Here is a 13,552-nt window from a genome sequence, read left to right on the forward strand (position 1 = left end):
AAAAATGGGTTAACTGCCCCAGAAACCCCCTAATGCAGTGTAGATAGTAAGTGATGTCACCAGCTGGTATCCTATGTCTTGCGTAGGTGAAAGAACACGGTTGTCGAGGTGTGAAAGCACTGTGCACTGCAGAGTTCAGATGAACCAGATGATTTGTGGTGTACTGGGAAGCTCGGAAGCCACATTGAAATTGTGATATATGCCCTTCAGCTTCAAGGAATCACCAAATACAGCGGTTGATCATATGTTCAAATAACTTACGCAGCCCATTTATCAGAGATTGGCTGGTAGTTAGTTAAAAATGTGGGTTCTTTCCCAGTTTCAGAACAGGAATAATAATACCTTCTAACCATTGAGAGGGAAGTTCTCCTCCCCGCCAAATACAATGAAAAAGACTGAGGATATGTTTCATGCTATCAGCACAAAGACATTTTAGCATTTGGTTGTGAATTTTGTTGGGTCCAGGGGACGTATCTCGACACTCCACCAAAGCACTGTGAGACTCCCATTTGCTGAAAGGGATGTTGTATGACAGAGAACTGTGCGTGTAGAAGAATAGTGGGTAGCACATGATGAGGTGTTTCAGGGTCAGGAAATGAGAATGGTACTGCATTCAGCAAGTACCAAGGGATCAGTGCAGGATGCCAGGAAGTGCTGTGGGTGGTGGATGGTCGCAAATGCGACGGAGTGTATTCCATATTTGGGACAATGGGCTGTGGGATTGCATAGATTATATGTATTGCTCCACACACTCCTGCTTCCATTTCTTTATTAAAAACCATGCTTTCACCCCTAGTATCTTGAATGCTATTACATTATACATAGACAGATGGCACTTGAGCTTTGTAGCACCCTGCGGTGTTCCCCGATGGATGTGACTATACCTTCAGACCACTGTGGCACCAGTGGTTGTCAGAATGTGCCGCAGTAGTAGGGTACCATTGTTTCAGCAGCATGAATAACAGTATCAATAGTATCCTGTACCACTTTGTCGACATCTGTCGCACGACTGGCTGCAAAAGTGGCTGCAGAGGAGAAAGCCTGCCAGTCAGCTTTCTGAAGTGACTAACGTGGAGCACGTTCCTGATCTCTGTGAGTGGAGAGGGAGAGAACAATAGGAAAATGGTCACTGTCATGAAGATCGCAATGGACATGCCGCTGACAATCAGGGGTGAGAAATTCAGGCTGCAAACTGTGAGATCAATAGCTACGCATGTTCTGTGGGCTGCACTGAAATGTGTTGCAGCAAGGCTGTGTAGGCAGAATTCCAATTCTGAAAGAAGTGTTCTAATACCTGGTCTCTGAGGGACTTGAGTAGATGCTGGACAGAGGATTAAGAGCTTTACTGCGCCCCGCAAGAGGAAGGGAGGAGGTAGCTGTTCCACTAACTATAACAGCTTGTGATAATGGAAAGGTCCGTCTGGGGCGGACAAACATTACAGATTGTCATCCAAAGTGACAGGTAGATACTAATGGCCATGAACTCTAGTTCAGTGGTAAGGGACACCTGCTCACTGAATATATGAGAGTGAATGAGGGTACAAACCCCACTGGACACTCAACATAACGCGGTTGTACAGTACGGTTAATAGTTTTTCAGAGCAGGGTAATGTGTTGATATGAACCGTGTTTCCTGAAGTGCTAGGCCAATTATGGAATAATGGCCAGTAAATGACAGAGTTCTGTCAGATGGCAATAGTAGCCATTACAGTTTCATTGAATGAGCGTTGGAGTCAGGTCTGAGACAGTGGCGAATGGAGAAGATGGATGCGATTACTTCGCTACCAGGTCACAGTCCACCCGATTGTGGGATCCGTCGTCAAGGTGCATAGGTTCAATATTTGCAGGGGTGGGGAGCGGACATCTGAAGCCCCAGAAAGTACTACTTTTTTCTGTTATTTTTGTGAGACTTTGATTTATGTGAAGATTTCCTCATTTTATCTTCTGGGAGTAAAGGGGACCATACTCTTCTTGGCCCACAGCCTGTGGCTGTTGGTCCTTGTCTTGAGAGGGAGCACCTTGACAGGTGTACTCATCCATGACAACACCAGAAGATGACTAGGCATCTCTGGCCATACCAATGGCATGGGAACCACGAATACTGCAGGGGTAGGGGGCTTGGGAGCTGACATTCTCTCCCCCAACTGTGGGGCAGGCTTGGAATATGACCAGTTCCAGGTGGTGTCTTGCGAGACCTCGTTACTGCATGATGTATGGACTGTGCCAACAGTCGCAAAATTTGAGGCTGTATCAGTCGGATGAGGTTTTTCAAACTTTTTCTTTGCATCTTGACAAGACAGGCAGTCAAGTAATTTAAACTCTTTAATTTTCTTTTCCCTTGAACACAGAGCACTCAGTTGAATGAGGAGGGCATGGTTCTGGACAGTTGACACATTGAGGGGGTTGGTCACAAAAGCTGCCCACATGGGATGACCGTCCACATGCTCGACAGATAGACCCATTAGAACAGCAGGAGGACATGTCTGAACCTATGGCACATAAAACATCTCAGCAGAGGAGGAAAATAAGGCCTGACATCACACCTACAAAACCAGAACCTTAACCTTCTCATGAAAATGTTGCCGTCAAAGGCCAGGATAAAAGTTCCAATGTCCGCTTTATTATCTTCGGATACCTTCTGGATGTGGCGAACAAAATGAACTCCACGTTGCAGCAGATTAGTACGACTAGCTTTTCATCAGTTTCTAGCATCATGTTCTGATGGAAGATAACATCGTGATTTCTACTCAGCTTGTTATAAGAAGAAATGGTGACTGGTATATCTCCTATCTTTCAACAGGCCTGAAGTGCCTGTGATTGGTTGGCGTACAATGTGCCGATCACCAAAGAGCAATTTCTCATCTTCTCTATTGCTGCAACCTCTCCAAACAAACCAAGAACTCTGTGCACTTCTATTTCTTCTTCCCTGGCTCTCGTCTTGAGGCATGGTCAAAGATGGAAATGCTACAGGATTGTAACTCTCTGTATTAGAATCGCTGTTCCCGACTGTGGCCACCATTAAGTTTTGGGCCATTTCATTGTGGATTATCCACCCCAATGCCACTCACTCTGTTCGGAGGCTTTGCCGTGGGCATCACCACGCCAAAGGCAAAGGCTGCCTGGCACAATTACCGTTGTCCAGAATACTGGTACCCCGAAGTTGATAGGCACCTCCTCCTTGACTAGCACAGGGAGGTTACAGCTCAGACATCAGCAATGCAATCCATGCTGTGGCAGGGGCTACCAATGAGAGGGTACATGACAACCCCACCATGATGGACTGGCTGGGTGCAGGCGTAGATCCACTTGATTAGTAGGTGCAAAAGATAACAGCACACAGTAGAGAGTAAATGCACCACAGTAAGGTGTACTTACCCAAACAGCCCACACTTCTGTAAAATTTGGAAAGTGGGGGGCCAAAGCCAAAATGGGAACCAGAATTTAAAAAGCCAAAAAAGGTGAGGGCAACAGTATTAAAGAAAGAAAAAATAGTAAAAACCTTCAGAAGTCCAAACTACTGTCAAAATACCAAGGTAAAACTGTGACCAAATAAAAAGACTCCTATTAGCAACTCTTACAACAGGCACAGAAGGGCCATGGGTCTATTCTAGCCCCTGACACCACAAGGGTAGGGAGGATATGAGAATGGAGCCCCGACACCTATGGAAAGACGTCAACACAATTTTTTAATGCTTTCTTCTGATTTTTGTATTGCATGTCCTACATGCATACTGTATACGATATAAGAACTTGTAGTGAACATTTTATCCTGTAAATAATGGGAATTATAACAGGAAGTGTGATCAGAACAATCTTTCATGTGATAATACCAAAAAGAATAAACTTAGTTTCCAGGTGCCATGTCAACTGATTAATAGCTCTCAGATAGGAGTTTCCGTGCGAGTATTGGCAAGTGCTCTAATAAACAACAGCTATTCTCGAATAACAGTAACACAATGAGGCCACACAAATTAAATCTCTCTCTGTGTGTGTGTGTGTGTGTGTGTGTGTGTGTGTGTGAGAGAGAGAGAGAGAGAGAGAGAGAGAGAGAGAGAGAGAGGAGGGGGGGGAGGCAGATTTCTAGTGTTCCATCTCTTTCCTTAATTTAGCATTTATTCAGTTTTCATTTACAAAACTAATCATCTCAACTGAAATAATTTGTGAGAGAACAAATTATTATACACATGAATGAAATACACAATTCGTATAATGGACAGATAAAAAAATCTACTCACCAAGTGGTGGCAGGGACACACACACACACACACACACACACACACACACACACACACACACACACAAAAGGATTTAACTTTCACAAGCTCTCAGAGCCAGTGGCTCCTTCTTACGGTGGAAGAGTTGAAGGGCAAGGAAGAGGGCTGATGGGAAAGGACTTGGTACAGTTTAGAATAGTCACCTAGAACCCCGGGTCAGGGGAGACTTACCGAACGGGATGAGAAGGAAAGGAGGGAAAGACTGATTGTCTTCCCTGACCCGGCGTTCCGAGTGACTTTTCTGAACTGTACCCCTTTCCCTAAATCCTTTCAGTACTTTTCTGTCAACCCTCTTCCTTCCCCTTCAGCTCTTCCAACAAAAGGAGCCACTGGTTCTGAAATGAAACAAAATTTTGTGTGGCTACTCAAAGCTTTAAATTCGTTTGTGTGTGTGTGTGTGTGTGTGTGTGTGTGTGTGTGTGTGTGTGTGTGTGTGTGTGTGTCCCTGCTACCGACTGGTGAGTCGATTTTTTTTACCTGTCCACTTACATTATATATATATCAATAACTGATTATTTTCATTGTTATAAATTTCATATAATGATTGACTAGAAAATCAGAGTTCTTAAGATGCATAATAATGTTACTCCTACTATTACCGGCTAAATTTGGCAACATTTACCTTGCGTGCATTTCCTGTTTTTTTCTGCCCTTCTACTAGTGAAGCTATGTGAGATGTCTTAGTATCCCTTGCCTTTAATACTAAAGACCCATCTGTATTATGAACCATCATTATTTCCGCAATGCTTTGAATTAAACCTTCTAGTGACGGGAAACCATATTTCGCATAAGGAATCTTCGTTCCCACAAGCTGTCTGTATTCATCTGAAATTTTAAAAACAAGAAAATAAATGAATGAAATTAAAGCATAGTGTTGCTAGAAAAACCTGAGCCAGTTTCGCATAATACTGCAAACAATATCAGTTGAACAATTAGTTTGTGTTGTATCTGTACATCTAGTCACCTGATGACTGTCCAGTCATCTGAAGTTCAGGTACCATTTAAACACACACAAATCTGAATATTACCTAATTTTAATGGTTTTTCAGCATCCAGCTTACTTGTGCCATTCATTTTTATGCACTCATGACCACTATTAACTTTAAATACAATATTAATTAAATGTGTAGTATTCATTGTTTGAATATAAGTTCATATTTTCTAAAAACTAAATTTATCTTTGTAACTCTTCCATTTCCTTTCCTTTCTTCACTACCCAGGCTGAATCTAACTATAAAAAGTGTAATCCAATATCACAACCTGTGTGAAGTTATACAACTGCTGAGCTTCAGTTTATAGCAAATATACTTGTGTTTTTCTTTCTACCACAGATTTTCCTTTTACTTTTTTCTCATCCCCAGTACCGTCTCATAATGTATAAAACAATTTCTTGTTACACAGACGTTTGACAAATTGCATAATGTGGAACAATTCACATTTCACGTTCACTGGAACTGCCTTACTATGGATTTTCATAGGAAATTTTATTTTTGTTGCTCATTTACACTAATTTGGAAAAATGTGGTTTCAATAGACTTTTTGGACTTACACTGAATTCGGCCTCAACTACGTTGAAACATGAATAGTACACTGAGGTTTGCTGAGCAATTTAACAAAACCATGTATGAGAAATAAATATAAGAATTCATTCTAGAATTTATATAACTTTTTGCTAACAGACTTACCTTCAGTGTGTTTGTTTCCAATACATTTCTAAGACTACTCTGAATGAGAAAACTACCAACTACGAAATATTAACTACCAACTACAAAATATTATCATTATTTCTCCATTTTGGATAAAACCTAACATCTTTCTCCTCTTGCAGTGTACCACAACACAGCATAGTGCTGCCATCACTGCAATGCACTTATTTCACTTAAGTCATGCTGTACCTATTTCACACCACACATTTACAAGTAATGAGAAATCAAAAAATAATATTACTTACTATCTATTTCTGTTACAGGCACACCACCTTTGCGCGATACAATGCACGCTATAATCATCTGTTTAACTTGATCCATTTTAACTTCAGCAACTGTGAACAGAGAATATGCTTATTTGCTTGAGAGTACCAGTAGGTCCTACTAACATTCAGGCCTCCAAAAAGTCATGTCGGTATAAAAGATAACAGCAATGACTTATCTCATGCAAGTGATCATTTCCATGACAAAAAATAGAAGATTCTGATATCAGTAAGACAAACTATGTTATTATTAACAGTTTTAGAATTTTGTTTGTACAAATACAAAGGAGATGTTAGCATGCATCAGTATGATTCACACAATAAGTTTAAATCATACATTATAACAGTGACTTGTACTCCTTTGTGCCCAGCCCAGCAACATGTCCAAAGCAGCGTATGTGCTGTACACCTCTGCATATGCCCTGTACTTACCTATCCTCCCAAACACAAATTCCCTTATCAATCTTTACTACAAACTTTCATCTTGTCAAATAAAACTTGAACTTGAGCTATCAGCAAGTGATATACACTACATTTATATATCAAACACATTGTAGGTGACAAGATGTTTGATACAAACTTCAGGTTTCAGAATCAGCCACTCTTACTAGCAGTTCTGATGAAGTTTTCACTATCACCACAAAAATAACAATAAAAACTAACAAACAAATAAATTCATGAATTATTTTTTGTTTTTATTCCAGGTACATTTTTTCAGTCCTAGTGCACACTAAAATTCCTGTTTCACAGTACAATAACGTAGAACTACACGGCAAAACAAAACGGTCCGATTCCACTGGTAAAGTGAGGTATCATGAGGTAACTTGCTTTTGGCAGCAGTGGAAATGTTGCAGCTGTTGGGTCAATTTAGATGGCTAAAGAAGTCATCTGAAATTAGTTTCACATTGCTGCCAAAAATAAATTACTTCGTGATACCACACTTTATCAATAGGTTGTGTCATTTTATTGTGTGTCCTCTAGCAGTGTGCTAATGTACTGTGGCATAAGGATTTCCATGTAGATCAGGTCCTTTTTTTGACATGACAATTAAGACTTATCGCTCTCATTTAAAGCCTTATAAAAAGTACAGAAGAGAGAGAGATACAGTGTATGGTATGCCATACATACTATTGCCATAGATACTACTCATTACCTTGGTAGAAAGTATGAAACTCATCAATGAATGTATGAATGTAAAGAATAGAGCAATGGCATCTGTATTCATTCCCCGAGTGGCAAAGTAACATTAGAGTCAGTAGTGCATCCCAATATGTTATATACTTTCTCACCATTATCATAAGTCTTCTGTTTTCTGTTGCACCATCAACAACATAAGGATTTTTTACAGTTATTGTGACTTACCAGGTGTCAGCCTATGTCAACTGCACATGGACAACTGCAACTTCAGGAGTAAGATGGCAGATGCCATTGTGACAGATGACAACACAATTGGGATAAAATGCTAGGCTGAACAATTACTGAAGGGTTGTTTACAAAATACTTGTATAACCCCATAGTCAAGGAATACAAAGAAGGGAGTGCAAATGGTCACAGTTTTGTTCGAACCATTGAATCTCAAGGAGATGATGATAGACCTAAAGTGGCAGATGTTTGAAGGTATCACAAGTTGTGACATTCACAAATAAAATAGTGACCCAGAAGTTGTAGAATAAATTATCGCAAAACTTTCTGACCCTTAGACCACCTGTTCCAGTCAGTGATGGTCATCTTCATATCTGCAGTAAAAAATGGAAAAACCAAATACAATCAATGGACACTCTACATATTAAAATAATAAAGTATGCCATAATCAAAAGCGTTACTCTCAAACAAGTGGAAAACATGTTCTTGAATTATGAATAGGCGTATCTGTTTTAAAATGTCTTAATATAGTGTAGCCATTGTTGCATTGTCAAAAACCACACAAATTCAGCTTAAAATCATCACAACTATTTAAAATATGGCATAAACTTAAGGCCATAATGCCAGCAGTGTCATCCTGTTAGCAGGGATACTGTTAAACTTAGCTACATTAGTCACTATCGTAAGCCTACACATATTTGACAGTTGCAGAATTGTACGAAATGCAATAAAATATTTCTGTTTTTATGACTTTTTTATTTTATCCCCTTCTTCTATGTTACACTGGCTTTACAATCTCCACTTTAAACACAAATTCACATTGTTATTGCCAATCATAAAAATACGTCCAATTCCATCAGAGGCATGTCCACCACTACTATATTCTGCAGTACTAACAATATTCCATAGGCTCTGCAAAACGATAGGCTCTGCAAAACGATAGGCTCTGCAAAACGATAGACTCTGCAAAACGATAGACTCTGCAAAACGATAGACTCTGCAAAACGATAGACTCTGCAAAACGATAGACTCTGCAAAACGATAGACTCTGCAAAACGATAGACTCTGCAAAACGATAGACTCTGCAAAACGATAGACTCTGCAAAACGATAGACTCTGCAAAACGATAGACTCTGCAAAACGATAGACTCTGCAAAACGATAGACTCTGCAAAACGATAGACTCTGCAAAACGATAGACTCTGCAAAACGATAGACTCTGCAAAACGATAGACTCTGCAAAACGATAGACTCTGCAAAACGATAGACTCTGCAAAACGATAGACTCTGCAAAACGATAGACTCTGCAAAACGATAGACTCTGCAAAACGATAGACTCTGCAAAACGATAGACTCTGCAAAACGATAGACTCTGCAAAACGATAGACTCTGCAAAACGATAGACTCTGCAAAACGATAGACTCTGCAAAACGATAGACTCTGCAAAACGATAGACTCTGCAAAACGATAGACTCTGCAAAACGATAGACTCTGCAAAACGATAGACTCTGCAAAACGATAGACTCTGCAAAACGATAGACTCTGCAAAACGATAGACTCTGCAAAACGATAGACTCTGCAAAACGATAGACTCTGCAAAACGATAGACTCTGCAAAACGATAGACTCTGCAAAACGATAGACTCTGCAAAACGATAGACTCTGCAAAACGATAGACTCTGCAAAACGATAGACTCTGCAAAACGATAGACTCTGCAAAACGATAGACTCTGCAAAACGATAGACTCTGCAAAACGATAGACTCTGCAAAACGATAGACTCTGCAAAACGATAGACTCTGCAAAACGATAGACTCTGCAAAACGATAGACTCTGCAAAACGATAGACTCTGCAAAACGATAGACTCTGCAAAACGATAGACTCTGCAAAACGATAGACTCTGCAAAACGATAGACTCTGCAAAACGATAGACTCTGCAAAACGATAGACTCTGCAAAACGATAGACTCTGCAAAACGATAGACTCTGCAAAACGATAGACTCTGCAAAACGATAGACTCTGCAAAACGATAGACTCTGCAAAACGATAGACTCTGCAAAACGATAGACTCTGCAAAACGATAGACTCTGCAAAACGATAGACTCTGCAAAACGATAGACTCTGCAAAACGATAGACTCTGCAAAACGATAGACTCTGCAAAACGATAGACTCTGCAAAACGATAGACTCTGCAAAACGATAGACTCTGCAAAACGATAGACTCTGCAAAACGATAGACTCTGCAAAACGATAGACTCTGCAAAACGATAGACTCTGCAAAACGATAGACTCTGCAAAACGATAGACTCTGCAAAACGATAGACTCTGCAAAACGATAGACTCTGCAAAACGATAGACTCTGCAAAACGATAGACTCTGCAAAACGATAGACTCTGCAAAACGATAGACTCTGCAAAACGATAGACTCTGCAAAACGATAGACTCTGCAAAACGATAGACTCTGCAAAACGATAGACTCTGCAAAACGATAGACTCTGCAAAACGATAGACTCTGCAAAACGATAGACTCTGCAAAACGATAGACTCTGCAAAACGATAGACTCTGCAAAACGATAGACTCTGCAAAACGATAGACTCTGCAAAACGATAGACTCTGCAAAACGATAGACTCTGCAAAACGATAGACTCTGCAAAACGATAGACTCTGCAAAACGATAGACTCTGCAAAACGATAGACTCTGCAAAACGATAGACTCTGCAAAACGATAGACTCTGCAAAACGATAGACTCTGCAAAACGATAGACTCTGCAAAACGATAGACTCTGCAAAACGATAGACTCTGCAAAACGATAGACTCTGCAAAACGATAGACTCTGCAAAACGATAGACTCTGCAAAACGATAGACTCTGCAAAACGATAGACTCTGCAAAACGATAGACTCTGCAAAACGATAGACTCTGCAAAACGATAGACTCTGCAAAACGATAGACTCTGCAAAACGATAGACTCTGCAAAACGATAGACTCTGCAAAACGATAGACTCTGCAAAACGAAAGACTCTGCAAAACGAAAGACTTTACAAAACGATAGACTCTGCAAAACGAAAGACTTTACAAAACGAAAGACTTTACAAAAAAAAAGAGCTTACAAAAAAAAAGAGCTTACAAAAAAAAAGAGCTTACAAAAAAAAAGAGCTTACAAAAAAAAAGAGCTTACAAAAAAAAAGAGCTTACAAAAAAAAAGAGCTTACAAAAAAAAAGAGCTTACAAAAAAAAAAGAGCTTACAAAAAAAAAAGAGCTTACAAAAAGAAAACCAAAAGAGCTTACAAAAAGAAAACCAAAAGAGCTTACAAAAAGAAAACCAAAGAGCTTACAAAAAGAAAACCAAAGAGCTTACAAAAAGAAAACCAAAGAGCTTACAAAAAAAAACCAAAGAGCTTACAAAAAAAAAAACCAAAAGAGCTTACACAAAAAAAAACCAAAAGAGCTTACAAAAAAAAAAAACCAAAAGAGCTTACAAAAAAAAAACCAAAAGAGCTTACAAAAAAAAAACCAAAAGAGCTTACAAAAAAAAAACCAAAAGAGCTTACAAAAAAAAAAAACCAAAAGAGCTTACAAAAAAAAAAAAACCAAAAGAGCTTACAAAAAAAAAAAAACCAAAAGAGCTTACAAAAAAAAAAAAAACCAAAAGAGCTTACAAAAAAAAAAAAAACCAAAAGAGCTTACAAAAAAAAAAAAACCAAAAGAGCTTACAAAAAAAAAAAAACCAAAAGAGCTTACAAAAAAAAAAAACCAAAAGAGCTTACAAAAAAAAAAACCAAAAGAGCTTACAAAAAAAAAACCAAAAGAGCTTACAAAAAAAAAACCAAAAGAGCTTACAAAAAAAAAACCAAAAGAGCTTACAAAAAAAAAACCAAAAGAGCTTACAAAAAAAAAAACCAAAAGAGCTTACAAAAAAAAAACCAAAAGAGCTTACAAAAAAAAAACCAAAAGAGCTTACAAAAAAAAAACCAAAAGAGCTTACAAAAAAAAAACCAAAAGAGCTTACAAAAAAAAAACCAAAAGAGCTTACAAAAAAAAAACCAAAAGAGCTTACAAAAAAAAAACCAAAAGAGCTTACAAAAAAAAAACCAAAAGAGCTTACAAAAAAAAAACCAAAAGAGCTTACAAAAAAAAAACCAAAAGAGCTTACAAAAAAAAAACCAAAAGAGCTTACAAAAAAAAAACCAAAAGAGCTTACAAAAAAAAAACCAAAAGAGCTTACAAAAAAAAAACCAAAAGAGCTTACAAAAAAAAAACCAAAAGAGCTTACAAAAAAAAAACCAAAAGAGCTTACAAAAAAAAAACCAAAAGAGCTTACAAAAAAAAAACCAAAAGAGCTTACAAAAAAAAAACCAAAAGAGCTTACAAAAAAAAAACCAAAAGAGCTTACAAAAAAAAAACCAAAAGAGCTTACAAAAAAAAAACCAAAAGAGCTTACAAAAAAAAAACCAAAAGAGCTTACAAAAAAAAAACCAAAAGAGCTTACAAAAAACCAAAAGAGCTTACAAAAAACCAAAAGAGCTTACAAAAAACCAAAAGAGCTTACAAAAAACCAAAAGAGCTTACAAAAAACCAAAAGAGCTTACAAAAAACCAAAAGAGCTTACAAAAAACCAAAAGAGCTTACAAAAAACCAAAAGAGCTTACAAAAAACCAAAAGAGCTTACAAAAAACCAAAAGAGCTTACAAAAAACCAAAAGAGCTTACAAAAAACCAAAAGAGCTTACAAAAAACCAAAAGAGCTTACAAAAAACCAAAAGAGCTTACAAAAAACCAAAAGAGCTTACAAAAAACCAAAAGAGCTTACAAAAAACCAAAAGAGCTTACAAAAAACCAAAAGAGCTTACAAAAAACCAAAAGAGCTTACAAAAAACCAAAAGAGCTTACAAAAAACCAAAAGAGCTTACAAAAAACCAAAAGAGCTTACAAAAAACCAAAAGAGCTTACAAAAAACCAAAAGAGCTTACAAAAAACCAAAAGAGCTTACAAAAAACCAAAAGAGCTTACAAAAAACCAAAAGAGCTTACAAAAAACCAAAAGAGCTTACAAAAAACCAAAAGAGCTTACAAAAAACCAAAAGAGCTTACAAAAAACCAAAAGAGCTTACAAAAAACCAAAAGAGCTTACAAAAAACCAAAAGAGCTTACAAAAAACCAAAAGAGCTTACAAAAAACCAAAAGAGCTTACAAAAAACCAAAAGAGCTTACAAAAAACCAAAAGAGCTTACAAAAAACCAAAAGAGCTTACAAAAAACCAAAAGAGCTTACAAAAAACCAAAAGAGCTTACAAAAAACCAAAAGAGCTTACAAAAAACCAAAAGAGCTTACAAAAAAAGAAAAGAGCTTACAAAAAAAGAAAAGAGCTTACAAAAAAAGAAAAGAGCTTACAAAAAAAGAAAAGAGCTTACAAAAAAAGAAAAGAGCTTACAAAAAAAGAAAAGAGCTTACAAAAAAAGAAAAGAGCTTACAAAAAAAGAAAAGAGCTTACAAAAAAAGAAAAGAGCTTACAAAAAAAGAAAAGAGCTTACAAAAAAAGAAAAGAGCTTACAAAAAAAGAAAAGAGCTTACAAAAAAAGAAAAGAGCTTACAAAAAAAGAAAAGAGCTTACAAAAAAGAAAAGAGCTTACAAAAAAGAAAAGAGCTTACAAAAAAAGAAAAGAGCTTACAAAAAAGAAAAAAGCTTACAAAAAAGAAAAGAGCTTACAAAAAAGAAAAGAGCTTACAAAAAAGAAAAGAGCTTACAAACTTTCTTGACAAAAGAATCTTCACCAAGTTATATCATTATTTTATAAATGAGTCCAGAAATGAATTTAATAATTAGCATCAGATTGCATAAATAATAATAGGAATTTTAAGCATGACAGGTATTTCGTAATTTCAAATGTTTCTAAAATAAAAGTAATTTCAACTCTACATACAGAGGGAGTACATAGCTATTCTAATAAA

General features: G+C 37.4%; 1 protein-coding gene across 1 annotated transcript in view; it reads right to left on the reverse strand.

Annotated features, from left to right (window-relative positions):
* LOC124612896 overlaps positions 1-13,552 on the reverse strand; it is a 155,554-nt gene that overhangs the window by 99,905 nt on the left and 42,097 nt on the right. The window contains exons 2-3 of the mRNA XM_047141358.1: positions 6,226-6,315; positions 4,897-5,099 (exon numbers count right to left, since the gene is read on the reverse strand). Coding sequence (XP_046997314.1) covers positions 4,897-5,099; positions 6,226-6,301 — 279 coding nt within the window. The 5' untranslated portion in view covers positions 6,302-6,315. The remainder of the gene's footprint in view (positions 1-4,896; positions 5,100-6,225; positions 6,316-13,552) is intronic.

This window comes from Schistocerca americana, chromosome 4 (genome assembly GCF_021461395.2).
Source record: "Schistocerca americana isolate TAMUIC-IGC-003095 chromosome 4, iqSchAmer2.1, whole genome shotgun sequence".
In the NCBI taxonomy this organism is placed as follows: domain Eukaryota; kingdom Metazoa; phylum Arthropoda; class Insecta; order Orthoptera; family Acrididae; genus Schistocerca; species Schistocerca americana.